This window comes from Marmota flaviventris, chromosome 5 (assembly GCF_047511675.1).
Source record: "Marmota flaviventris isolate mMarFla1 chromosome 5, mMarFla1.hap1, whole genome shotgun sequence".
In the NCBI taxonomy this organism is placed as follows: Eukaryota; Metazoa; Chordata; class Mammalia; order Rodentia; family Sciuridae; genus Marmota; species Marmota flaviventris.
This window is the reverse complement of record NC_092502.1, coordinates 143144887-143171888: the sequence shown is the minus strand read 5'-3', so window position 1 is coordinate 143171888 and position 27002 is coordinate 143144887. Positions and strand designations below refer to the sequence as shown.

At 38.6% G+C, this 27002-nt stretch overlaps 2 protein-coding genes across 6 annotated transcripts in view; both read left to right on the top strand.

Moving 5' to 3' along the window:
• The window catches only part of Zfr (zinc finger RNA binding protein), a 76410-nt gene extending 74355 nt beyond the window's left edge, over positions 1–2055 (top strand). For both annotated transcript variants that reach the window (XM_027936209.2, XM_027936208.2), the window contains one exon: positions 534–2055. In XM_027936209.2, the coding sequence (XP_027792010.1) occupies positions 534–713 (180 nt within the window). In that variant the 3' untranslated portion in view covers positions 714–2055. The remainder of the gene's footprint in view (positions 1–533) is intronic.
• A 15737-nt stretch (positions 2056–17792) lies between these two features.
• Positions 17793–27002, top strand: part of Mtmr12 (myotubularin related protein 12) — a 78664-nt gene continuing 69454 nt past the window's right edge. For 3 of the 4 annotated variants that reach the window (XM_027936201.2, XM_027936199.2, XM_027936198.2), the window contains exon 1: positions 17793–17998. In XM_027936201.2, the coding sequence (XP_027792002.1) occupies positions 17918–17998 (81 nt within the window). In that variant the 5' untranslated portion in view covers positions 17793–17917. The remainder of the gene's footprint in view (positions 17999–27002) is intronic. The other variant, XM_027936203.3, reaches the window with a different exon arrangement.

The window sequence follows — 27002 nt, the reverse complement described above, 5'->3', positions numbered from 1 at the left end:
GAAGTAGGATTTAAAGTTTGAGGTTAGCTTGGGGTTAGACCCTGTCTCAAAATTTTAGAAGGGATTGGGGACTTGAGGTGTACCTCAGTACTTTTTTATTCTTTATTTATTTGGCACCTGGGATTGAACCCAAGGGCGTCTGACCACTGAGCTATATCCCCGGTCCTTTTTTATATATTTTTTATTTAGAGACAGGATCTCATCAGCTAAGTTACTGAGGCTGGCTTTGAAATTGCAATCCTTCTGCCTCAGCCTCCCAAGCCACTGGAATTATAGGCATGGGCCACTGCACCTGGCTGGTCATTTGTTTTTTAACTTAATGTTTCAGAAAGCAACATGCACATACAAAATACTGGGGGAAAAAAAAACGTCAGAGCATATAGATGTCAGTTCTGATGATGAGTTATGAAACTAATTAATTCAGCGTGTGTATTTCATTAAACCTGCTTTTTTTAAGTTGTTAAATGGAGGGAATAAACATAAGAATATGTTGGTTTTAAAAATTAATTCTAAATTCTGACTCTTTGTTACAGTTTGCATTGAGACTCCTTGCATTCCGCCAGATACATAAAGTTCTAGGCATGGATCCATTACCCCAAATGAGCCAACGTTTTAACATCCACAACAACAGGAAACGAAGAAGGGATAGTGATGGAGTTGATGGATTTGAAGCTGAGGGGAAGAAAGACAAAAAAGATTATGATAACTTTTAAAAAGTTTCTGCAAATCTTCAGTGTTAAAAACAACAGGTGCCGGTTTGTTGGCTCTTTTTCATTCATAATAATGTCTACTTTGAAAATTTTATCAAGAATTTAAGAATTTCATGGAAGAACCAAGTTTTTCTATGGCATTAAAAACAATGTACAGTGTTAGGTATTATATGAATGGAAAGACACCAGAAAAATTGTGTTCCAACTAAGGAAAAACAGAGGTTCTGGGTTTTTTTCTCCATTATTTTGGTTTTATTTCCTGATTGCCCTAGCGCCCCCTATTTTTGTGTCTTATTAACTAGTGCATTGTCTTATTAAATCTTTACTGTATTTAATGCAGGATTTGTGCTTTAGTTGCTCTGTGTATTTGGATGTTTTTATTTAGAAGTTTTGTTTGCTTTTTGACATTAGTTGTTAAGTTACTTTGTGTCATAGATGATATCCTTTACCCCTTAATATTTTACAGCAGTACGTTTTTTTGTAACGTGAGACTGCAGGATTTTTTCCTTTTGTTACTGTATGTGAAGGATTACAACACAAAAAGTTATCCTGCCATTCAAGTGCTCAGAACAAAATGTTTCTGCAGATCTTGTGGCATTTGTCTCTAGTGTGATATATAAAGGTGTAATTAAGACAGATTTCTGTTAATCTAATCAAGTTTGCTGTTAGTTGTGCATTAGCAGTATAAAAGCTAATATATACTATATGGTCTTGCAACAGTTTTAAAGCCTCTGCATAATTGATAATAAAAATGCATGACGTTTTTGTTTTTAATAGACTTTTAAAATTATAATTTTAGGTTTGACAGGTAGATCTTTGTACAGTTGACTTTTTGACATAGCAAGGCCAGAAAATAACTTTCTGAATATTTTTTTCTTCTGTATAAGTGGAAAGAGCATTTTTCACATATAAGTGGGCTATTATTTTCAGAAGAAGTTTATCATTGTGCAACTAACAACTAGCCCTTAATTATGGTGACAGTTTCTTTTCGGTGTGTGTGAGATTACTCTAGCAACTATTACAGTATAACACAGTTGAATGATTCCCACACACACACACACCCCCCATCACCCAGATAATTTACAGTTCTATTAACAGTGAGGTTGATAAAGTATTACTGATTTAAAAAATTAAGATTATCTAAGGGAAAAAAAAAACAGAAAATTATTTGGTGTGGCCATCTTACATGCTAATGTCTTCTACAAATAACTAAATATTCTAGCAGTGGTGTAATGAAAAGTTACATCTTACTGTTGATGTATGTATGCTCTGGTACACAGATGTCATTTTGTTGTCACAGCACTACAGTGAAATACATAAATAAAAACTTAAATTCATATAATGACTTAACTGTATTATATGTTAGAATTTATATCATAAACTTCTTTTGCTTTTAAATGACTTATGCTTCAGTAAAATTATATTCAAATTTCTTGGGTACTACATATCGTTATTCCTAACATAAGTGCTACCTTAGCGCATAATTACCAGAAACTTTTATAGTTCAGTACTGTATTGGTTCATTTTAATTCTAGGCTCATGATTTTCCCCCAGATTTTTACATCACCAGGTAACTGTAAGATACAACTGGGGAAATAAATAGGCTTCTCTCCCAGATATGTCACAAACTATCTGTGTGACTTTGTCAAGCCTCTTTTTTTTTTCTTCGTTTTTTCCTCCCTTTTCTTTTCTCTCCCCCGCCCACCAAGTCTACCCTAGTAGTCTTCCACTATAATTTTAGAATTTTTTTCCTTACAGTTCTCTTAAGGGAAGGAATTTTTTTTTTTTTTTTTTTTTTTTTTTTACTGATAACAAACACCGTATTCGCTTTTTTCTCTTTTTTTCCATGTAAAGCTATTCATAACAAAGTCTCATTGTTAGAGTGCTTGCATAGCATGCTTGATGCCCTGGCTTCAGTCTCCAGCACCAAAATATAAATCAATAAACCTATTCATAGTAAGTGAAAGTACCATACTACTTATTTTCCACATGAGGAAACTGAAGCCCAGAATAAAAGATCATACATCTTCAGTATTAAGTGACAGTTGAAATTAAGACCCAAATTTCAAAATTTATGGTCAGCAACACTTTGTCAGACTGGCCCCATTATTGCAGTTATGTTCAAAAGATGTTTTCAACCCATGTTTCAAAATTTTGCCTTTGGTTTGGGTGCCTTTATCCAGAAATACAATTGGTCCATTTACATTTTTTTGCTAAATTACTTGTGTATTGATTTTTTTTTTTTTTTTGGCACGGCTTAATTGTTGTAGTAACTATGGCTAAACCCATAGTAACCATCTTGTATGAAAGAATAATTTACTCTGTAGTATAAAGAAGCATTGATTTTCACCTTAATGCATGCTTGAGCTAGTTGTTTCATCAGCTGGTTTATTTACCAGTTATTCTCTGCATCTCAGACTGGCTTTCCCTGTTATTACTGCATGCTTATTTTAAAATAATTTAATGGTAAACCAAATAAATTTATTCTTTCTCACCATGCCCTAATGATATAATGCATTCCAAATTAGATTATTTTCTTTGTCTTAAGCACTATTATGTTTCTGTTTCTTTGGGTGTTTTTTGTCTTTTTTTTTTTTTGGTGGGGGGGGATGGTACTGGGGATTGAACTCAGGGCCTTCTGCATTCGAGGCAAGCACTCTACCAACTGTGCTATATCCCCAGCCCCTGTTTCTATTTCTCTCAATAATGTAGAATTAAAATGCAAAATTACATAAAAAACTTAGCAAAGAATCCGATTTTTTTCTTAAGTCAACAGTATAAAATCATTTTTTTCCTGCTTATTTAAAAAAAACAAAGAACCTTTTGTTATGAAATTTTTAAATTTTTTTAAATTTAAATTTTTTTCCCAATAAAAAGCAAAGATTTTAGTGTCATATAAAGATGATAATATTCATAGTAGTCATCTAAAATTTTTTCATGAGAGTCACCTGCAGAACATTTTAAGATTAAGATTTCTCAGCCCTAATTACAGATTGTTACTGAAGAAGACCATAGTAAGCCTGAGAATCTTCATTTTAAGATGGATTTCTGTCAGGAATGGTAGTACATGCCTATAGCCTGTAATCCCAACAAGTCAAATGCTGAGGCAGTAGGATGGCAAGTTTATGGCCAGCCTCAGCAACTCAATCCCTAGTACTGCCAAAAAAAAAAAAAAGTCAATAAGATAACTTTTTAATATCTATTTGAATGGATAGCACATACACATGATATAAAAGTCAAAAAGATGTAAAGTGGTATATGGTGTAAGTATTCTACCTCACCTTACCTTTAGTTATCATTTTTCCAGGAGCATTCAGTATTGACTCTTTGTATTCTTTCATATTCTTTCACAGATGATTCCTGCACACATTATCACAAATGTATGCTTCCTTTGTTTTGTACACAAATGACAGCAATGCTGTGTACATTCTGCAACTTATTCTGCAGCTCACTATTTTTCATTTGATGTATTTGGACATCTTTCATATCAGTAAATTAGACTTTTTTTTTTTTTGTAGATGGACACAGTATCTTTATTTATTTTTAAGTGGTGCTGAGGATCGAACCCAGTTCCTCACACATGCTAGGCAAGCACTTTACCACTGAGCTACAACCCCAGCCCCAGACTTTTTCTTTAATTGATGTGGTTCTCATACAAGTGGCCCGTGGTTCCTGCTTTAATAAACATTCTTCATAACAGTAATTCTAGTCATTATAGTAACTGACCTTTATGAAATGCTTTTTAAAAAAGCAGCAATCTCCTGTTGATCAGAAGTATAGATGATTAATTTGATCCCAAAACCTACTAATTACTTTTAAAATGGATGAATTTTTTAAAAGCAGGGGTTGGGAAGCAACATATTTCACTTGAATAAAAATAAGCCTTGTAAAACTATAGGATGATTCCAAATAAAAATGTTCTTTATGCTGGTGGAATGTGATGGACATCATTATCCAAAGTACATGTATGAAGACATGAATTGGATGTCAACATACTTTATTTACAAACAAAGATATGAAAAACTGTGGTAAATATGTGTAATAAGAATTGTAATGCAAAAAAAAAAAGATTTTTGAGTTGTTAAAAAAGTAAATTGTAAGCCTGGGGGTGTGGCTCAGTAGCAGAGTGTTTTTGCCTAGCATGTGCAATCCCCAGCACCACAAAAAATTAAAATAAAAAAATAAAAATAAATAGCTGAATGTGGTCATCCACACTAGCTATAACCCTACTTTTTTTTTTTTTTTTTTTTTTTTTAATGTGTGTGTGTGTTGGAGATTGAACCCAGGGCCTTGTTCTTGTAAGGTGAGCACTCTCCCAACTGAACTATATCCTCAGCCCTAACCCTAGCTATTCTGGAGGCTGAGGCAGGAGGATCTCAAGTTCGAGTACAAGCCTGGGTGATATAACAAAACCCTGTCTGAAAAAATTTGAAAGGGCTAGGGCTGTAGCTTAGCAGTAGAGCATGTGCCTAACATGCACAGGCTCCTAGTACAATCTTTGACTTATAATGTAAACAAATACAGAAGACCTGACTTTTGGTAATACATGTTCTGAGGGGTCGTAGGGTAGTTAAAACTTCTATTGCCAGTATCCGCTAAATTAGTGAGCTAGCATTGGAACTCTTAACAGGAAAAGTTTCTGTGTCTGAATAATATCAAAATGATGGGTGTACATAATAAAGTCCTCCTACACTTGGCATTGGTCACATCAGATCTGGAATATGGTGTTCCATTCTGAGCATTAAGTGTAAGAGATGCTCAAGAGAGAATGACTAAGTGAATTTGTTTCCCTCCCTTTTTCCCCCCTGTAGGGAATCAAGCCCAGGGCCTCAAATATCCTAGGTGAAGGTTCTGCCACAGCCCCCTCTCATAAAAAGGGCGGGGATGTAGTGTGGTGGTTGAATTACCCTGGGTTTAACCCCCACCCCGCAACCAAATGGTTTCATGGCAGCTAAGATACATAAAATTTTGGGACAATTGGTGCTGGTTTTGCTATTACCTTAACACTTATCTTGGCACTGAATATTGTGTGTATGTGTGTGTGTGTGTGTGTGTGTGTGATTTTTCCTGCCTTTTCTAAGTGGTACTTTTCGTTCTTCTGGTACAGCGTTTTTTCTACATGTACATGGGATTTATGACCTATCTCATTTCTCTTCCAAGCTTTAGATTCTCCCTTATTCAAATTATTTTCAAATCCTGTTTTCAAACTCAAGTCTGTACTAATCCATGTACAGCCCTTGTATATTCCTTCTAAGTCTGATTATTGCTACTTTTAGAAGCCTTTAAGGCAGGCTTAGTGGTGCAGGCCTGTAAACCCAATCTTTTGGGAGGCTGAAGCAGGAGGATCACAGGTTCAACTCCAGCATTGACAATTTACCAAGACCTTGTCTCAAAAAAAAAAAAAAAATGTTTCAAAGGCCTTCAGACAGCTGCATCATGGCTCAACAGCATATATTATTTCATACTCATAGTATTGCTATGATAAGTATTCATTATATATGAGCAAGCTGAGGTTTAAGGCTATGTAACTTAATGTTGATATAATAAAGGATCATCCAAATGATTCCCATCATCAAAATGCTTCATAATTGGGGAATTCTGTTGACTTTAAAGCCTGAGCTTTTAACACTAGGTACCTCTTTTTTTTTCTTTTTAACTTTTTGAAAATTTTTATTAAAAAAAAAACACAAAGCACAAGACTTTTTTTCACTTCAGTATGTGGTATGTTGCATTTTCCAGTTTGTTCAATGCTTTAAAGCTCAAGGATGCCTCTGCTTTCAATTGTACATGGGCCTGAAGCATCCTAGCTTTTGGCAAGCAGGCAGGAGACTCAACAAAAATCAAAATAGGAACAAGGCAGACTAAATGCAGGGCACATCTGTTTGAAAATTACAATATCAGTAAAAGTGATACGGTTTACAGGTGAAATGAAACTATCTGGAACTGGCCTACCACAAATTTCTGAACCTGGACTGATACAATAAGTTGTTATATATAATTATGTATAAAAAGTTTTGTTTACATCAAGTGGAATTGGCAATCCATGCTTATAACTTTTTTAAAAATCTAAGCAGGGCAGAAATCCAGACTAAAAAGATATTTTCTCTACATTGAGTCCAACAGCTTCTTTCATGAACTACTTATTAAAAGCCTCAAATAATCAACAAAACAAGAAAACCATCCACACTACAGTCGCTCAAAACTGGACATTTCTTAAGCAAAGGGGTAGAGCAAAAAAAGCAGTTCCTTTCTCCCCAGATATTCCTAGGGGATCCAGCTTACTTTATTAGAAGACTACAACTCTATATAAATGCCCTGCTATTTTAACCTGTATTTAACATACATGAATATACTAATTTCTCTCTGTGTGTATATGTGTGTGTGATGTTATGCTGTGTCAGGCCAGAGAACTTGTTATTATATCACTAACATCACCCAATCTTAAATTGGACAACACTAGGTACCTCTTATAAATGTCTTTTAACAAAGCCTTTTTCTGTATAGGGTAGTAATGCTTATTAAGTATTCAAGTAGATTTCAGATATTCCAGTTTTGATCTGCTCGAAAGTACTGCCTACCCATCAGCCTTTTTTCTCTCTTCATTCTAAAGAACCTACAAAGCTATATCTCTTTCCAAGGTCAATGGTTAAATAAGGTTAGGGAAAAAGAGGGGATTCCATTAATGTTCTGCATTTTGACCTTTGGTCAAAAGTCAGAAATTAAATACTTAAAATTTTAGTGTGTAGCCAAATCTCTTGGGCATAATTGCTAAAGTTATTCTTAGTTCTAAAATTCTTCAGTCAAGGGATCAGATGCTTGTTATGCATGAGGATACTTAATGTTCCAAATTTAATGAGAGAAACCACCACAGAGAAAGAATGATATACTTCCTTCACAGTAAATTCAAGACAAATGTGGGGAAGGAGGGTTGAAATAGAAGCAAGTTAGAACCTTAAGAGGGAATCTTTTATTTCAGAGGTGAGACCAAAACCACTCATCTCAATAAACTCAGTAACATTAGAGCAGCCTGCTTGTCTTCATGTCTGGGGGAAAAAAATAACACTGGCTATCCCTGGGTTATGAGATCCTTCATGACTTTTTTCAACTAATTCCTATTATTTGAAAATGAACATGGAACATTTTGGTAATATTATAATATCAATTTTCTTTAAAAGGGTAAATGTACAATTACACAATCAGACAATTCTCAAAAAATACATATTCTCAAAATATAAGTGGCTGATAACTATATGAAGTCGGTTTTTTAACCGACTAGTTACTAGTAATCAAATAAGTATAAGGGTTTTTTTTAAAGGTAATATTGAAAATATTAAGGTCTGAGGAATACCAAGATCTCAAAAATCAAGGAGCACAAACAGAGTTAACATAAATTAACTTTAAAAAAAAAAATACATAGAGCCAGATACAGTGGTGCATGCCTGCAATCCCAGCAACTTGGTAGGCTGAGGCAGGAGGATCCAGAGTTCAAAGCCAGCCTCTTCAATTTAGTGAGGCCCTGAGCAACTTAGCAAGACCCTGTCTAAAACATTAATAAATAAAAAGGGCTGGGGTTATGGCTCAGTGGTCAAGCGCCCCTAGGTTCGATCCCTGGTACAAAAAAAAAAAACAAAAAACCCAGATACATGTATAAATTTATAAGTTCTAGTATATTTACTGATACATTATCAGCATAAGACTCGTAAACAGTTGAAAAACCTATTAAGGAGTTCAGTGAAATACAGCCCAACCAATTAAATGATATTATAGACCAGTGTTTCCTTAAAACCCTTTCCTTGTTACTCAGGAATGTTAGGTCAGGAAAAGTTGAAAAAACTATGTAGTACATACAATGAAAAAAGTAAAGTAAACGCATGTGTATTCTCTTGTTTTAATATGTATGCATTTATATGCATACACACACCATTTTTTTTTCCCAAAATGCTTCCAGTTTGGGGCTTCTGTTTGGAGTTTTTATTTTTTGTTTTATTTATTTATTGGTATATTTTGAGACAATTTCTCCCTAACTTGTTTAGGGCTTCACTGAGTTGCTGAGGCTGATTTTGAACTTGAGATCCTCCTGTCTCAGCTTCCTCAGTCACTGGGATTATAGGCATGCATCACTGCACCTGACTTTATTAAGATTTACTGTTAAGTGGCAAAAGTTAAAAGCTAGAGATCAGTTCTTCTAATAATTCTTAAATTATACTTAATAATTTCTTTTTTTAAAGTCAGGTAAGGTGGTATATGCCTGTCATCCCAGCTATCTGGGAGGCTGAGGCAGGTGGATCATAAATTTAAGGCCAACCTTGACAATTTAGGGATACCAGTCTCAAAAAAGGGGGGGGGGGGGCTGGTAGAGCACTTGCCTGCCACGTGTGAGTCCCTGGTTTCGATTCTCAGCACTGCATATTTTAAAATAAAATAAAAAGAACTGGGGGTATAGCTCAGTGGTAAAGTACTTCTGGTTCAATTTCCAATATTACAAAAAATAAAAAAGATGTGAAGACCCTTCTAAGGATAGATGGCAACACACAACAATAAATTGCAGAATCCTTTGACATTCAAGGCCCATAAATGTACCTCCAGCCTGTCCTTCCAGTCTTCCAGCACTCTGCATTATGACCCACAGTATAGCAACCTCCAGAGCCAATTGCTCTCACCTCTACATTGCACATGCTGGTCCTGGTCCTGGTTTTTCTTTGAGTTTAGCCTGAGAAGCCTTTGTGAAGTCCTCTTCTGACCAAAGAGTGGCAAAAGCCTTTCCTTTGAGGTGAGGAGAGGTGTCACCCTGATGATATGAGAGGACCAGGAAGAAAGTGGAGCCGACTTCTTTCTGAAAATGAAAGGGTTACTTCTCTGACTTCTTGTGGTTTCAATTATTTTCTCAGTATTTTATCAAATGAGTTGAGAAGATGAATTGATTTCCACCCAACTCTTTCTGGGTCTTCAGGTATTTGTAGTCTGAGATTGCTAGCTTTTACTTGGCTGCCCTCACAACCTATTCCAAAACCCAGGTGAAAGAATGCTGAATAAGACTAGTGTTCTGGAGGTAGGTATGGAGGTGGGAAAATGGCTTATTTGTTCAGCTGGGCTCAAGCAGAAAAGTTAGTCTGTAAAAAACATGGAGATATTTCTTTGCAGCTTAGCAATTCCTTATGTTCTCTTTCTGCCTTTGGACAAAAACTTTTTTTTTTTTCATAAATTTTCCTTACATCTTAACCTTGTGACAAAGGACAATTTCTAACATAAAACAGGGCCTTTTAAAATCCCTGTTTTTCTTTTACAGCTACCTGAACAATAAACCTTTCAGGTTTTCAGAGAGTGAGAATGGTGAGCCAAGCTCAAAACAGGCCTGACTGTACTTTGAGCAAAGATCAAATATCCCAGTGCGGAGGAATGTCTAGCCTGTTTTTAGTTGAGAAAGTGCTGGCACTTAAGATTGCAACAGCTTTCTTCATCTAAAATCATTAGGCTCAGGGCTGGGAATGTGCCTCAAACGGTAGCGCACTCGCTTGGCATGCATGCGGCCTGGGTTCGATCCTCAGCACCACATACAAACAAAGATGTGTCCGCTGACAACTAAAAAATAAATAAATAATAAAATCATTAGGCTCCAATGGTCCTTTACTGTAGAAAAGAAGCACCCTCCCATTCTTTTTCCATATTTTAAGCCATATTGATTACCAAATTAAACTGGATGGCTGCTGGTCCCTCATGATCCCCTGTCCAGCAATACCAGAAACTTTTAATTTTTGGTTGTAGATGGACACAATACCTTTATTTTATTAATGCATTTTTATGTAGTGCTGAGGATCTAACCCAGTTCATCATTCATGCTAGGCAAGTGCTTTACCACTGAGCTACAACTCCAGCCCCCAGAAACTCATAAACTTAATACTTTGATCTTAGTTAACATTCAAGAAGGAATAACACATTATTTTTTATTTTGATACACAATCTTCTTAACAGTTGTGATATCACCCAGTAGCAGTCAATGATATGTAAAGTGTTAAGCTGTTAATGATTTGAGATACATCAACAGCTTTTTTCATTCCTCCTTCCTAGAGATCATCCCAAATTGGATGCCAGATCTTGACTTCTATCATCATGGAATGAGTCCAGAGAAATTTAAATGGAGGGCCAACCAAAACAACAGGTTTTATTGGCCTCCCTTTTGTTAGGTAGTAGCTAGCAATGAGCAGGGAAATGCATGGCAAGTCACAAGTGTTCTTTAAATTAGGATCTTCTTTAAACTACTTCCAATGTAGACAAGAAAGCAAAGGGTGGTACTCAATTTGTAGAAAATAAACAAAGGAGCTAATAGGAAAATGTGTCAAAAGAAAATGGGACTAACTCTTGACAGGGTCCATTGATGTTGATATGAAGCTAGAAATTATGGCTATAGGTGTCTCCATTTGCCTGGGAAGGAAGATTCCTTTAGTAGTGCAGAGGCATTGAGGTAACTTCTGACCAGCTACTGACCCTAGTGCCCACATTAACATGGGTTTGACTTGTAGATGAAGCCCCCTAAATAGGATGGTCACCATGGCAGTACCGGAGAGGACCAACTAAGGTCAAAAACTACACTGCCCTGTGTGCTGGAGTTGTGGCTCAGTGGTAGACCACTTGCCTGGCATGTGTGAGGCCCCGGGTTTGATCCTTAGCACCACGTATAAATAATGGATTGACAACTAAAAAACAAAACTACACTGCCCTAGATGAAGAAGGAGTCCAACAACTGATCAGCAAAGGGTACAGATGATGATTCCCCAGTTCTTCCAGTAAACATCAAACAGTAATAAATTTGGAGACAACATCTGATCAGAGATGGCTCGTGCTCGCGCATGCGCGCGCGCACACCACCACCCCCTCCCCACCTCTCTCTGGTGCTCGCTTTTGGTGCCTGACTTTAAATTTTCTTTTGTGGGAGCACAAGAACTGAGTTTTGGAGTTTCAGTTCCCCACTTTACTGTGACACTTTAATTCTTCCTCCCAGCACATTACACACCCCAGATACTGAGGGCTGTGAGCTAGGGAGAGAACTAGCTCTGAACAGAGAGGGCAGAGTAAGGACCAGAGAGTGTCCATACACTTAAACACCTACCTGCCTTACAATTTCCCTATAATTTGTGGGAAACTGCAAGAAGAGTGGGCCTGAGTCTTACACCCCTGTATGGAAGTTTAGGAATGTGGTAGCCCTGCTGATCCTAGTCCAAGCCCCCAGCCAAAGTACTTGAAATGGTGGCATGGCTTTACCTGGTGCTTGCTTCTGTGTCTCCCAAGTTTTCCATGGCCCTCAAGTGAGATATGGAAGGTAATAAGGAGAGAAAACTAAGGTGCCCAGCAGAGGAAAAAGGCACATCCAATAAAGGATATGCATAAACTGCCAAGGGATAAGGACTCAGCTTCATCACCAAGGAAAAACCAAACTATTGAGCTATATAGGGGCAGGAGGAAGTGTCTGTACTTCCTGAGTGAGCACTTTCCTGGCCTAGAGACAGATGAGATAAGCCCCTGGGACTCAGGTCAGGGAGGCTGTACCTCCAACCCCCCACAGGGACTTTGTGCACTCCTAGAGCCCACAGTTCAGCTCAGTTAATACTCCATACTTTATGTGATTGTGGCTGAGCAGAGGAAGCCTGGTGACGGAGTGCTAGCAAGAAAGGAATGTGCGCCAATTCCTTTAGTGTTTTCCCTATGGAGCTAAGAAAATTTCCCAGTTGACTGAGAATACCTTCCTCTCACCACTTTTTAAATAGTCCTGTAGAGGGTGCAGTTTCCCTGTCCCTGGGGCTCGCATGATCATGCAAGTCCTGAAGACTTTGCCATTCAACAATATATTCAAAGCACTGAGGACTCTTCTGGAGAGAATAAAAGCATCCAGAAGCACGGGAGGGGCCTCTGACCTTGAGGATCTCCCAGCATACTCTGAGGAAGACGTAAAGACACGGACTTAATTCCAGTTATCCCAAGCATGTACAAGGCAACATACAGTTGCCCAGGAATTCAGAAAAGGTCTATCCTATTACTGGCCATCTTTGGGAACATATCCACAGAGGCTTGATATTGGGAGTAGGCTGGAGGAAATGATAGGAGACCTATGCCAAGACTGGCAGAGACAGAAAATGGCAAATTCTTGAAGGACCATGTCTTTAATATTCAAATTGTTCAGGGCTAGCTCTGCAGCCCAATAGTAAAACACTTGCCTAGCATGCAGAAGGCCCTGGGTTTGATCCCCAATATCACTGAAATAATTCAAATTATTTAAAGTTTTCACTATAAAATGGCTAATGTGACATTCACCTCAGCAGGCTGAGGAAGCTGCACTGAGATAGCAACAACCAAAAAAAGTTTTTAAAATTTTATTTATTGTTGAAGCTAAATAGTAATTCTCATGGTTCAGAATCCAAAGGTAAAAAGTGTGTACATTAAGAACATTTTATCTTTTCTGAAATACCCCATTTCCCTTTCTGAAAGCAACTGGTGTCATAGGATTTGTGTGTGTGTGTGTGTGTGTGTAATTTCTTTTGTAACTATCTGAAGATGTTCTATGCAAATATTAAGAGATAATGAGATAATTATACTTAGTTTTTAATGCTCTCTTTTTTTACACAAACGGTAGGTAGCTTATCTACTACGCATACTGTTCTGTACCTTGCTCTAATCGTCTACCACAAGCGCCAACACTGAACACTTAACTCATTTAATTCTCACAACAATCATATGAGGTAGATGCTATTAATATGCTCATAACCCTTATTTTTTTTCCTTTTTTGTTTTTCTTTGTTTGGGTGCATAGCACATATGTATTGGGAATTGAATTCAGAATCTCATGGATGCTAGGCACATGCTCCACTACTGAGCTACACTCCCAGTCCCCAAACCTCATTTTTAGAGGTGAAAAAACTGAGTTTCAATTAAGTTAAAAATTACAGATCCAATAATTGGTGTGGGTCAGACTTGAACTCAGGCAGTCTGATTTCAGAATATTTGTCTTTAACCACCCAACTTTACAATTTCAACCTAAAGAACTTTCTCATTCATTTTCTCAACTGCATAATATCCCATTGAATGGCTGTTGTAAATTATTATTACCTATTGATAAACACTTAGGTTTTTCCCAATCTTCTTCCGATATGCTATAGTGAATAAGCTTGGACACGGTTTCGGAGACTATTTTTTTGACTTACTTTTTAGTTGTAGTTGAACACAATACCTTTATTTTAAATATTTATTTATTTTTTAGGTGTAGATGGACACAACACAATGTCTTTTATTTTTATGTGGTGCTGAGGATGGAACCTGGGTCCCGCCCGTGTTAGGGGAGCACTCTACCGCTGAGCCACAATCCCAGCCCCCCTTTATTTTGTTTAATTATTTTTATGTGGTGCTGAGGATCAAACCTAGGACCTCACAGGTGCCCCTTCTGAGGCTATTTTTGATAGACTTTGTAAAATTGCCTTCCCTCTTGCCCTACCAATTTATACTCAATGTACACACAGATAAATAAATCATCAGAAATTTTCCCTAGCAGATCCTTATATTATGGCACCACCAGATTAAGAATGATCTAAATTATGCTTCTTTCTTCAAATTTATCCCTCACCATCTTCATAGGAGAATCAAAACACCCTTTGTTATAGCCAGAGGCTAAGGAATTTTCTATTTCCTGTGAAAGAAGAGGGAGGTCTGAAGATACCAGACCATTTGCTAAAGTTGAAATTTGGCAAGTAGCCACTAAACAGCACTTTCATTTTAGTCCCTGAATATATATGTATGCATATATCTTGCTTGCTTACTAATCACAGCCTTGTCTGCTTTTTATCCAATGCCATTTCACTCACTCAAGTGCAAATATTTATTGAATTCCTCTTATATTTAGGCACCTGTTAGATAAAGATGAGTAAAATGCACAAATAGGCTGTTTCAAGTGGCTCCAAAAGGAAGAAATGCAAATGGCTAGGCTTCAACTATGTGCCAGAATAAAATGCTGCTCCCATCTGGGAGTATGCTGCTGCCTGTCAGTTTCTGGGAAGAAACAGGACTGCCTTTGATCTGGCATACTTTTCTATGTAGGCTTTGTTGCTATTTATAATTCTCCCAGAAATTAAGGCAGCATTGGGAGAAAGAGTGGCCTTCAGGGGCTGGGGCTCAGCGGTAGCGCACTTGCCTTGCATGTGTGAGGCACTGGGTTCGATTCTCAGCACCACATATAAATAAAATAAAGATCTATCAACAACTAAGGGAAAAATATTTTAAAAAGAGTGGCCTTCAACTACTGTGTGTGTAAGTTAAGATATTTCAAATCCCAGGGGCTACCATCAGAGTTTATTAGTAGGTGGCGTATTATTTGACTTCAGCATGACAGGAATTTTTCAGTAAGACTTTTCTGAGGTTAGAACTACACCCTACTAGCAACTAAAAATATGCTGCTGGGGAACCTTAAGAGCAAGATGGGAACAGATTTTACTTTGTTCAAAATAACCTATAAATAATGGAAACTTACTTCTCACAGTTCTGAGTGCTAGTAAGTTCCATATCAGGGTACCATCAGATTCTGTCTGGGGAGGGCTGCTCTGCTTCAAGGATGGCACCCTCTTTCTCCAGCCTCTCAGGACAATAGGCAAGGGAATTCCCTCCAATCTGTTTATAAAGGCACCAATTTCATTCATGGGGGCTCCTCCCTCAAGGTTAAATCACCTCCTAAAGGTCCTGCTTCTTAATACTATTGTGTTGGTGATTAAGTTCCAACATGACTTTGTGGGGACATAGGAGCTGGACTTTCATTCCTTAAAAACTTTCTGCATTTGTTAGCTATAGTTTGCTGCAAGTGTATGGACCTTGTGGTAGGGTAACATTTCCATAATCATTACATTACAAACCAACATGACCACAAGTGAATGGTGAAGTTCAGGGTAAAGTAAGCATTTAATGCAGGGTGATTTGAAGGAAGGGAAATTTGCTTGAATTTCTATTAAAACCCATTATTTCTGGTTCAAGGATTGGACCAGAAGTTAAAAACAATGTTGGGGGGCTGGGGTTGTGGCTCAGTGGTAGAACACTTGCCTTGCAGGTGTGAGGCACTGGGTTCAAGCCACATAAAAAATAAATAAACAAAGATATTGTGTGTCCATCTATGACAAAAAAAAAAAAACAATGCTGGGGATATAGCTCAGTTGGTAAGAGTGGTTGTTCTCATATTCACAAGGCCCTGGGTTCAATCCCCAGCACCACCAAAAATAAAAATTAAAAACAAAATCTGTTTAACAGGACCCCACAGCTGAAGAACAGGGAGGGGTCACTTTTCTCTCTTTCTGCCATTCCTGAAACAAAATAGGTTATGTCCTTTTTGTTGAGAGAATAGCCATCATCTCTTTAGTTCTTATCTACCAGCTCTCAGTGGGATCAACTTGTTTAATTATTTTATTTTATTTTGCGGTGGGGATTAAACCCAGGGCTTTACCCATACCAGGCAAATTCTCTATCACCAAGCCCATTTTAAAAATTTGAGGCACGGTTTCATTAAGTTACTCAAGCTAGCCTCAAACTCGAGATCCCCCTGCCTCAGCCTCCCCAGCCGCTGGGATGACAGGTGTGTGCCACCACACTTGCTTCACTTACATTGTATATTTACCCAGAGTGAATTTGTGAAGGGGGAGCACATGAAGATTAATTGGGTAAAAAGCAAGGTCACTGATGTGACTAATGCTTAATTACAGCATAATACCTGATACTTGAAACTTAACTGCAAATATTCATCAGTATTTCCCACTACACTAAATTTCTTGGAGGGTGGATCCCATCTTATTCATCTGGAATTTATTATTATTATTATTTTAATATTTATATTTTAGGGACTGGGGTTGTGGCTCAGCAGTAGAGCATTTGCCTAGCACCTGCGAGGCCCTGGGTTCGATCCTCAGCACTACATAAAAAATGAATAAATAAAATAAAGGTATTGTGTCCAACTACAACTAAAAAATAAATATATTTTTTTAAATACTTAATTTTTTAAAAAATATTTATTTTTTAGTTGTAGGTGGACAGAGTATCTTTTTTTATTTTTTATTTTTATGTAGTGCTGAGCATCAAACCCAGTGCCTTAAGCCGGCTAGGCGAGTACTCTACCACTGAGCCACAATCCTATTATTATTATTATTAATATTATTATTATTTTACAGTGCTGAGGGTCAAACTCAAGCCCTCATAAATGCTAGTCAAAAGTTCTATCATTGAGCTATATCCCCAGCCCCTAAAGGTGAAACATAAATTTGGAGGGTTTTTTTTTTTTTTAAGTAATCTTGACTAAAAATGAATTTGTTGTTAACTAGAGAAATAATAAGTCTCTTTAAGGGCTTTTGACATTCTGTTAGAAACAAACGAAAAAGTTTGGGAAAATAAGGTTGACAAAATCTTTTTATCAGGGCTAAAAGCTGTGGGCTCAGCATGTGTAAGGCACTGGGTTCGAGTCTCAGCTCCACATATAAATAAATGAATAAAATAAAGATCCATCAATATTTTAAATTCATTAAAAATCTTTTTATCATTACTCAAACCTATTGCTTATTGTCTGTTAATTCTTGGTTCCTCTTCTTTTTAAAAATAATAAAGCTTGAACGCTATTGATTTAGACTTGTAATTCATACGGTCAGACTCTATACATCACACTTCTGGACGTTTTATTACAAAGCGGCAAGCAACGGAAGGGAGCAACGCCGCTGAAAAACTGCTCACAACAACTTAGTGATCGCAGGCTCATTGGATGACAGCGACATACTCGCTATCCAATCGCCAGGAAACCCGGAGTGAACGCTCTCTGGATTGGTGACAGGAAACATCTCTCCAGGTAATTCAAGAAGGCAGGCAGCACCTCTGGCCAATCAGAGGAATTCTGGGGCCGGCCTTGCCGCAGGGGGTGGTATAGAACAAGTCACCGGAGAAAAATCTCCGCGGTCAGACCTGCCTTCCGCGAAGGGAGAGGGCGTGGCCTCCGGCTGTGAGCTCCAGGCAAGTGGGCGGGGCGCGCGGGCCTGGGCGGGGCGAGTAGATTCTGCGGCGGAGCCGGATGCGGGCGGCGCCGCGGCCGCCGCGGCTCTAGGAATGGGCGGAGCCCCGGCCGCTTGTGCTGGTGGCCACCGCCGCTGCCCAAGCCGGAGACCGAGCTGCCGACTTAGTTCCCGCGCGTCGCTGCTTCTCAGAGCGGCGGAATGCTGGGGAAAGGGGTAGTCGGCGGTGGCGGTGGCACCAAAGCGCCAAAGCCCTCCTTCGTGTCGTACGTGCGCCCGGAGGTGAGAGTGCGCCGCGCGGGCGCAGCGTCGGGCTGGAGTGGCCGGGACCAGGGGTATCGGAACCGTGCCTTGACGCGGAACCGGGCGCTTCCTGCCGGTCTTCGGGGCGGGGCGAGGCCCTAGGGCCGCAGCGGCCTCGCTCGGGCGGGGCCGGGACCCCCGGGCGGGCAGGCAGGTGCTCGAGCATAGCGCCGGGCTCGCTGGCCAACGAATGAAGGGGCCGGAGCCGGGAAGATCTTGCGGCTGGGCCGCCCTGGGGTACTCTAGTAGTGAACTGGGATTATGGGCACCGCTCTGAGAGGGAAGAGCTAGTGTTCGGGACCCGCATGGGGCCGCTCCTAGAGTCCGCAGCCCGGTGGGTCTGTCCTGCCCTGGACTTTGTCCGTGAGTCTTCAGGGCTCTCCTGTCCCAGCTGCCTGTTCTGAGTGCCATTTGATGCCACTGGGGGGATACTTTGCACCACCTGCTGCCTCCCATCAGCGCTGCGCTGCGGCTAGAATGTGGGTCGGCCCTGGCCTCAGCCTGTCTCTGTCTGACCCTTGTGAATTCCTCTGTTTTGTTTCTTTCCCTTTCATATCACCCCCGCTTCTTGTGGTTCCCCTGCCGTTTTACTGTCAAGAAGTTCGTTCGTTCATTCATTCATTCTTAAATACTTTCCGAGCTCCTACTGTGTGCCAGGAGGCACTGTTCTGAACACTTGTGATATACATCATCAGTGAGCAGAACAAAGATCTCTCCCCGGAGCTTATATGAGAGGGAGAAGAGAAACTGACTAAATCATAGATATATAAGCAAATTATAGGGTGTATTAGAAGATGAGTATGGGAAACAAAAGGCATCCTTTTCATCCTTGAAAAGGGGCATTTGAGCCAAAACATGAGCGAAGAGTGGTTCAGGTAGCTGGGCCTGGTCTGGCCTGGGGAAAGCCATGAAAGCTTGGAGGAGCACAAGGGAAGCCAGCATTGCACATGCCCTATGGGCAGGAGGGAGAGGTAAAGGCAAATTTCTAGACCTTTTTAATGGTTTCTTAGAACTGTAACTTTTAATGAATGCCTAATTAAATGCCTTCACATTTTGGATTTGTTGAAGGTTTAATCTACCTTTCCCTACATACAGCACTTTAATCAACAACATATACAACTATCAAATTCCCTATCTCCAGATGTCTTTTCCCACTTTTCACCTCTGTAAGGCAGAGACAAGTGAGCTGTGGATGAGAGGTCTTAATCAGGGACTGCTTCTTCAAGACTACCTGGACTCCATAACCTTTGCATATGAATCTTCAAGTTCAAGATGAGTGTGTTTTCTCTAGTAGAGAGTACTTTTGAAATGGGCCTTATTTTTAGTCCTAATTTTAAAATAAAAACCACTTCCTCTGTTAGTACTTTATATGGAGTCACCGTCATCTTAAATTTTCAGCAGACTTCCCGTGTAATCACATGTAAGTAATGTGGTCAGTTTCTTTTCTTTTTTTTTTTTTTTAATATTCTCTTTTAAAAAATACCTTTATTTCATTTGTTTTATATTTTTGTGGTGCCAGGGATCAAACTCAGTGCCTCACATATGCTAGGTAAGCCCCTCTACCACTGAGCCACAACCCCAGCTTGGTCAGTTTCTTTTTGTGTCTTTTTTAATAGAGCCCTGGTTGAAGAACAAGTGATCTTTAACCTTTCCTCTTCAGTGAGATTAAACTTACAAGTGGAAAGTCTTCTGAAATGTGGCCAGAGTTCAAGAATGTTCAAATTCCTCATCCACCAAACGCACATGTTGTAATTAGACATGTTTTCACTCTTTGCCCACAGTTCCTGATATATTTCTTTTGAGGGATAATTAGGAAAGGAGAGTAGTTCAGCTCCCAGATAAGCCTGAGTGATTGCATTTTTCAGATCCTTAGAGTTGGCAGTTTTGTTTTCTTGCATTAAAATAATGCTGTCAGATGCTATTCTTCTCTGTTGTATTCTGATTCTAAAAAATATTTTGTAACAGGATAAGGCTCTCACCTAAATTATGGATGATTTTTTTTTTTAAGTAAAGGTAGGAGGAGGTGAGAAAGAATTTATTTTTAAGTATATAGCTTTGCAAGACTTCCCATTATGGGAAATGCATGTGAGCAGCATTGAGGCATTGTTTATGTGTCACAGAGCCTTGGGTCTAGTAACCTCTACACTCACCCAGTGGGAGAGTCCCTCAGAACACTTAAAGTTGTCATTCACTGTTTCTACTCCTGTGTCCCTCATGTTGCCTTCATCTTTACAAGCCTTTGGTATATGGCTTGCTATCACTTCTTTCTTTTGCTAGCTGGAAATTGCAGTTTCTCAGATGCTTTTTTTTGGGTAGATGTCTGAGCTGCCAGAACAACTTTTAAGCCTTACAGTATAATGATAGCTAAGTAGGGAAAAGCTTATTCTTGCCAGATCAGATCCTGGAATGTTCAATGTCAGTGGCCTTCAGTATACCAAAAAGTCTCAAGAGTCAGCACTTTGTGTTGAAAAACAAAAATAAAGTATTGATAAAGTATTTGAAGATAATGTTGTTAAACATAGGCTTATTTTTTCCTTGATCAAAAAGAACTGACGTGCTGGGGATGTGGCTCAAGCAGTAGCGCGCTTGGGGATGTGGCTCAAACAGTAGCACGCTCGCCTCCACGTACAAACAAAGATGTTGTGTCCGCAGAAAACTAAAAAAATAAAATATTAAAAATTCTCTCTCTCTCTCTGTTTAAAAAAAAAAACTGACTTTTTGGGCTGGGGCTTAGTGGTAGAGTGTTTGCTTTGCATGAGTGAGGCCCTGAGTTTGATTCTCACCATCACATAAAAATAAATAAAGATATTGTGCCCATCTACAATTAAAATAACAAAGAACTGACTTTTGATAGCCTAAAATGAGAGAGAATAATTAACCCCAACTTTTAAAAATTAATCTCTGCCAGAGTAACTTGTGCTCTTTTGTCTTTAATTCTGGTAAGTCAGTGAATATGACAAGTAAAACTCTGAACTGTAATTGGGGACCTGTAGCCAAGTTTTGTAAATTATTCAGAGAGTTACTAGTAAGTAGGAAATTGAAGGCTCTGAACGTTTAGGTAAACAAGAGAGAGGAATCTGGGGCCATATTTGTACTTGATGTTAGGTGCCTAAAAACATCTCAGCACCCTTATCTTAGCTCAGTCCCAAGCACAAGATACAAAGGATGTTGGTGCCTATGTGCAAGGGAACTGTTGGGTACTGAGATCTGCTCCAGGCAGGTATCTAGTTATAGTTTGGATGCTGGATCCATCTTTCATCTTAAAATATGACACTTAAAGTTTAAATTATTATTTTATCAGAAGCCGTACATAGATGTTCATTACAGAAAAATAAGACAAATATATACAAAAATGTTAAGTAAAAATTATAAACTTACCAACAATTTATGTATCATCAGATGTGTGTATAGGTACATACATATACGTATATGTAAATATATATGTGTGTGTATGTTACAAAAATGGGATTAATACTGCTAATTATACTGTTTTTTAAATGTTTTTCTCCAAAAATGTGTATTATAAACATCTTACCATGTCAGTTGTTCAGTTACAACATTATTTTAAATTAGCAAGAGCTAGAGATGTAGCTCGGTGACAGAGTGCTTCCCTAGTATGCTGAACCCCTGGGTTCAGTGTTTACTACATCAACAAACAAACAAATAAACCTCTTCCTGAATAGAAACACACTGTGGTGGAAAGCTAAAGTAGACTTAAGGAGATGATTTTCAAATTCAGATAGTTTTGTTAGGAACTTTTTCTGATGCTGAATGACAATTCTGATTCTTCAAGACTATCAGTTCTTTGCTCAGATACCTTGAAATTGTTAGCACTGGTTTGGTAATTTATAATGATTAGAAATTCTTAGCACTGTACCGTGAAGCTTTTACATAAAGGACAATTTGGTGATCCTAAGAGAAAGTTCTGATTTAACAAGAATCCGTTTCATTGTGATAGTCAGTAAAATAAGAGCTGCAGGGAGCTTGCATGTTCTTTAAAACTGACCTGGAAAAATTTAGCTTTTAAATTGCTGCTGTACTTGTACTTATTTTTGTGTGGTCTTCAAATATGGTTACAATGAATTTTCTAAAAGATCTTGAGTTGATGTTTCACTAGAATATAATAATAATTATTATCAATGATGGATTTTTAGATTTGAAAGATTTTAATCTAGTCCACCTCTCTACTTTTTTCCATTATATAGATGTGAAAAACTGAGACCTACCAGATTAAATGTCCTGCTCAAGAGCACAGTGGTATTGCAGAATAGAGATCAGAGTTAAAAACTGTCTTCTAAAGATCCAGCAGTGTTAGTGGCTAAGCCAGACCCACAGGAACTCTGGAAAGGCTTTATATAGATGTGGGAAGAAAAGGCAAGAAGAGAGATGAAGATTGAGAAGGGCAAAAATAATAAATAAATTAAATAATGGTTGTGAGAGCCATTTTTTTTTTTAAATTTATCCCTCAGGGAAAAATTGCACAGCACTTTTTTTAACCCATTCCTTTGGTGGGGAGAAGTGAATTTGTGATAATGCATTCTTCCCAGAGATAGGACTGTGGGTATATACCAAAACAGACAAAGTAATTCCTAATATACTTATTAGGCATTTCTGTGCCCAGGATCTATACTTATTTCATATTTTCAACAATCTTATGAAACAGATCCTATTATAACTCCCCTCCCCTTTGTTTTCAGATGTGGAAAACGGCTCAGAGAAGTTAAGTACCTTGTTCAAGATCCTAACTAGTGGGATTGGGGATAGCTCTGTGGTAGAGTAAGACCAGGGTTCAATCCTCAGTACCACCAAAAACAAACAAAACTAGCAATTTTTGGTGCCAGATTTAAAAGTCTTACTCCAGCTGAGCACAATGGTGCATGCCTGTAATCTCAGCAGCTTGAGATGGGCCAAGGTAGGAGGATCTCAAGATCAAGGACAGCCTCAGCAACTTAATGAGGCCCTAAGCAACTTAGTGAAATCCCAAAAACAAAAAGAGCCTGGGATGTAGCTCCATGGTAAATTGCCCCTTGGTGAAATCCCCAGTGTACCCCACCTCCAAAAAAGTTTTGACTCCAGGACTCATTCTTTTATCCTTATACTTATAAATGCAAGAAATATTAATGAAACTTGCTTACAGTTATACTTGGCCTTTGTACACTAGAGTGCTTTCTCATTGGTATTCTCCAGTAGCCATTTCTTTCTAGGCTTTTGTTAGATGATCAACTAGGTGACTGCTAAAAAGATACAGGGATCCCTTAAATATTTTAATCTCGAGAGGCAGTGTTTATTAGGTTAACAGATGCAGTTCATTAGTTTAACAGATGTTTACTTAGCACCTGCTAAATACCAGACATTATTCTAGGTATTGAGTAGGACTATATCAATCTACAAAACAAAATTATTGAGGTGACTTTTTTGCTGGATCATTGACTTTGTTAACTTTGGTGGATAGATGTTAATAAGATGATGATGATAACAAGAAAAGATGACTTATCCTAAAACAGACTTCCTTCTCTCAGTCCTGGTAAATGAAAGTAGCATTAGCTCGGTGCATGCCTATAATCCCAGGAGCAGGAGAGGCTGAGGCAGGAGGATCTTGAGTTCAAAGCCAGCCTCAGCAATTTAGTGAGGCCTTAAGCAACTCGGCAAGATCTTGTCTCTATATAAAATACAAAAAAGGGCTGGGGACGTGGCTCAGTGGTTAAGCGCCTTGGGTTCAATCCCTGGTATCAAAAAAAAAAAAAAAAAAACACAAAAAAAACTTTAAAGAAAAGTCCGGCTGGGTGTGGTGGTATACACACCTGATCCCAGCGGCTTGGGAGACTGAGGCAGGAGGATTGTAAATTCAAATTGCCAGCATCAGCAATTTAGTGAGTACCTAAGCAACTCAGCAAGACCCTGTCTCTAAATAAAATATAAAAATGGGCTGGGGATGTGGCTCAGTGATTAAGTGCTCCTGGTTTTAATCCCTGGTACGAAAGAAAGAAAGAAAGGGAGGGAGGGAAAGAGAGAAAGAAAGAAGAAAGAAAAGTCCAGATCCGTTGGTTGCTTTTTCTTTTTTTCATGGTGGTGTTAGGAATTGAATCTAGAAGCACTCTACCATTGAGCTACATCCCCAGCCCTTTTTATTTTTAATTTTGAGATCGGACTGTCTCTAAGTTCCTGTGGCTGGTCTGAAATTTGTGATCCTCCTGCCTCAGCTTCCAAATTATGAGGATTATAGGTATGCACCACCTCCCTGCCTGTTTTTTTAAAAGAATCTATAACTTCATAAACTTTTTCTCCATTCCCAACTGATTTTTTGTAACCCAGAACACCTGCCTCTCTGACTTTATTTATTTATCTGCTTGTTATTTATTTATCTGCCTATCTATTTATTTTCAGTGCTGGGGATTGAACCTTGGATCTCTGGCATACTATGCAGGTACTCTACATTGAGCAGCCACTTCCAGCCCCTTCCCCTCTGGCTTTTGAATGCTTTCGGTGCTTAACTTGGCACTTACTGTGTGTGAGACACACTGCTTTGATTCTGTTAATAGGGATAGGATACTAAAATACACAACCAGCCCCCTGTCCTCAGCCCCTCCACAGGCTTGTGTGTGTGTGTGTGTGTGTGTGTGTGTGTGTGTGTGTGTGTGTGTGAACGTGAACGTGGGCATGCAGTGCTCTGAGCCTAGAGCCTAGAACCTTGCACATGCCAGGCAAGCGCTCTACCACAGAGCTATACCCCCAGCTCCCCAAATAATTTTTTCATGGTGGAATTTTCTCCTTCAGATTGAATCACTGATAGTGATTTAACAGGCCAACAAAGGACAATAAAAGCTCTTCCTAAAATAATCACTTTCTTAGCTGTGGCTTTAGCCTGATGATCTGTCTAAAGCTTCCGCTTTTTCTCTCCTGCATGTGCTTCCTGCAGCGTATCCCTGGGCCAGATCCAACACCACATAACTTCTGCAGATGGAGCATCATAAAGCATCATGAGGCTCTGCCAAGCAACACTTCCTGTAGCACGATCAAACAGCTGCCACACGCATAGCCTTCAGCTGAGAGCCAGAAACTCCTCTGTAGCCTTCCATCTGCAGTGTTACAATAAGGACTATTGCGGCTGCGGGTATAGCTCAGTGGTAGAGCGCATGCTTAGCAGGTGCAAGGCCCAGGGTTTGATCTTTAGTGTGCATGTACACCCCCACCCCACAGTACTACTGTCAGAATCTTAGTTTGTGGGATCACACTTAGAAGTTTAAAAGTTCTAGATCTTTCTATGAATATCCTCAATAGAATGTTGGATATTTTGGAATACTTCCACATAAAACTATCCTATACAACAGTGTGCTTTAGAGAGAATCTGATTTTCAGGGACCAGAAATCTTTGTAAAAAGTCCATACTTTGTTATAATAAAGTCAAGTGTAATAACATTGGTATTTGGAACTTAAAAATTAAAAAATTGCCCTTACTTATGGTACCCTAGCCAAAGCAATTATTCCATTTTTATAGTATGCCCAAGCTTTGTTCTTGTGTGTATCTCATGTGATTCTACTTATGTGTAAAAATATATAGCTTTCATGTGTGGTTGTCATTTTTGGAATCTGATATGGATCAGGTACTGTTGATGCATATGAGTGGAGCATATACTTTGAGTTGTTTTAATAGCTGGGAACCACCCTCTATTTCTCATCAGTGGGTTTGTAGTCTTTGATAAGAGAATATGTGAATCCAGAAAAAGGCTGAAGCCGAGTCTCTGGTTTTGTTAGGGTTATGCCTTGGTAGCCACATGTGGGGACTTACGTGAAGTTTAACAAGTAGCAGAGGTTTTGGATAGATGGAATTTTGGTCAAATACATGTTCACCCACGTTGAGAAACCAAAGTTGTCTCAGTTTGACACCCTGAGTTTACTGTCACTGAAGTAAGTTTTGTGGTGAATGGGAGCCATATAAAAAATATTTTCTAAATCGTTAATGGAATTGTTTAAAATATAAACCTCATGAGATATATTGGGAAGTTGCATTGAAGTGGATAATTCTTTTAACCTCTACTGTTGCTTTGGGAGGAAGAAGAAGTAAAAGCAGAGAAGGACTCTAGGAGGGAGTAAATCTGTCAGAGATGTCTCTTTTCATTTCCAGCGCTTCACCTTTTCTTTATTTCCCTCTGCCTATTTTGTTGATCACATCTCTAAGGAAAGCAAAAACTTGTCAGTGGCTCTTCATATTAGCTGAGGGTTAGGAAATTTACTTAAAGCCTTGCTTGTTTTCTGCCTGAAAAGTGGGAAAAATAATAATGCCCATCTTATATGATAGGTATGTATGAACATTTTTGTGGGGCTGGGAATGTGTCTCAGTGGTAGAACACTTGCCTAGCATGTGTGAGGTTCTGACTTCAATCCCTTGAACCATAAAAATAATTATGAATTTATTAACTGTAATTACATATGTAAAGCCCTAGACAGGATACTTGCTGTATAGTTAGCCTTCAATAGAAGTGAGCTATTACTGTTATTCAGAAATTGGTCAGAGCTGCTGGGATGGTTTCATAAAGTGCTTAATCATTAATCTTGGAGTTCAAAAATCTTTCCCAGCAAAGGTATTAATAAAAGTGGAGTATTTTGTTATTGTGGTTGTTGCCATAGTATCATGCCAGGAAAGTTCACTACATGTGGTAACTCTTTCTTAGAATATTTTTCACTATCTCTAAAAGTTTCTTTTCCTCTTTTCTTTGTTCCTTTATACATTTGAGAATGATTTGATTATATTTAAAATTCCAATCTAATGACAGCACTTAGTTGTTGTCTCTTTTCATTATTAACATGTGTCCTTTGACATTTTGCTAGTTTCATTAAAGACTTATTTTTCCTCTTTCCTCATTTCCAACTGGCCACTCTGACAAAGACCAAATTCTGTCCAGTCAACTCATTTGTCCAATATTCATTTATGAATATTTGTGAATTTCTGAATCAAGTAAAATCACAATTAGCCTAAGTAAAATCA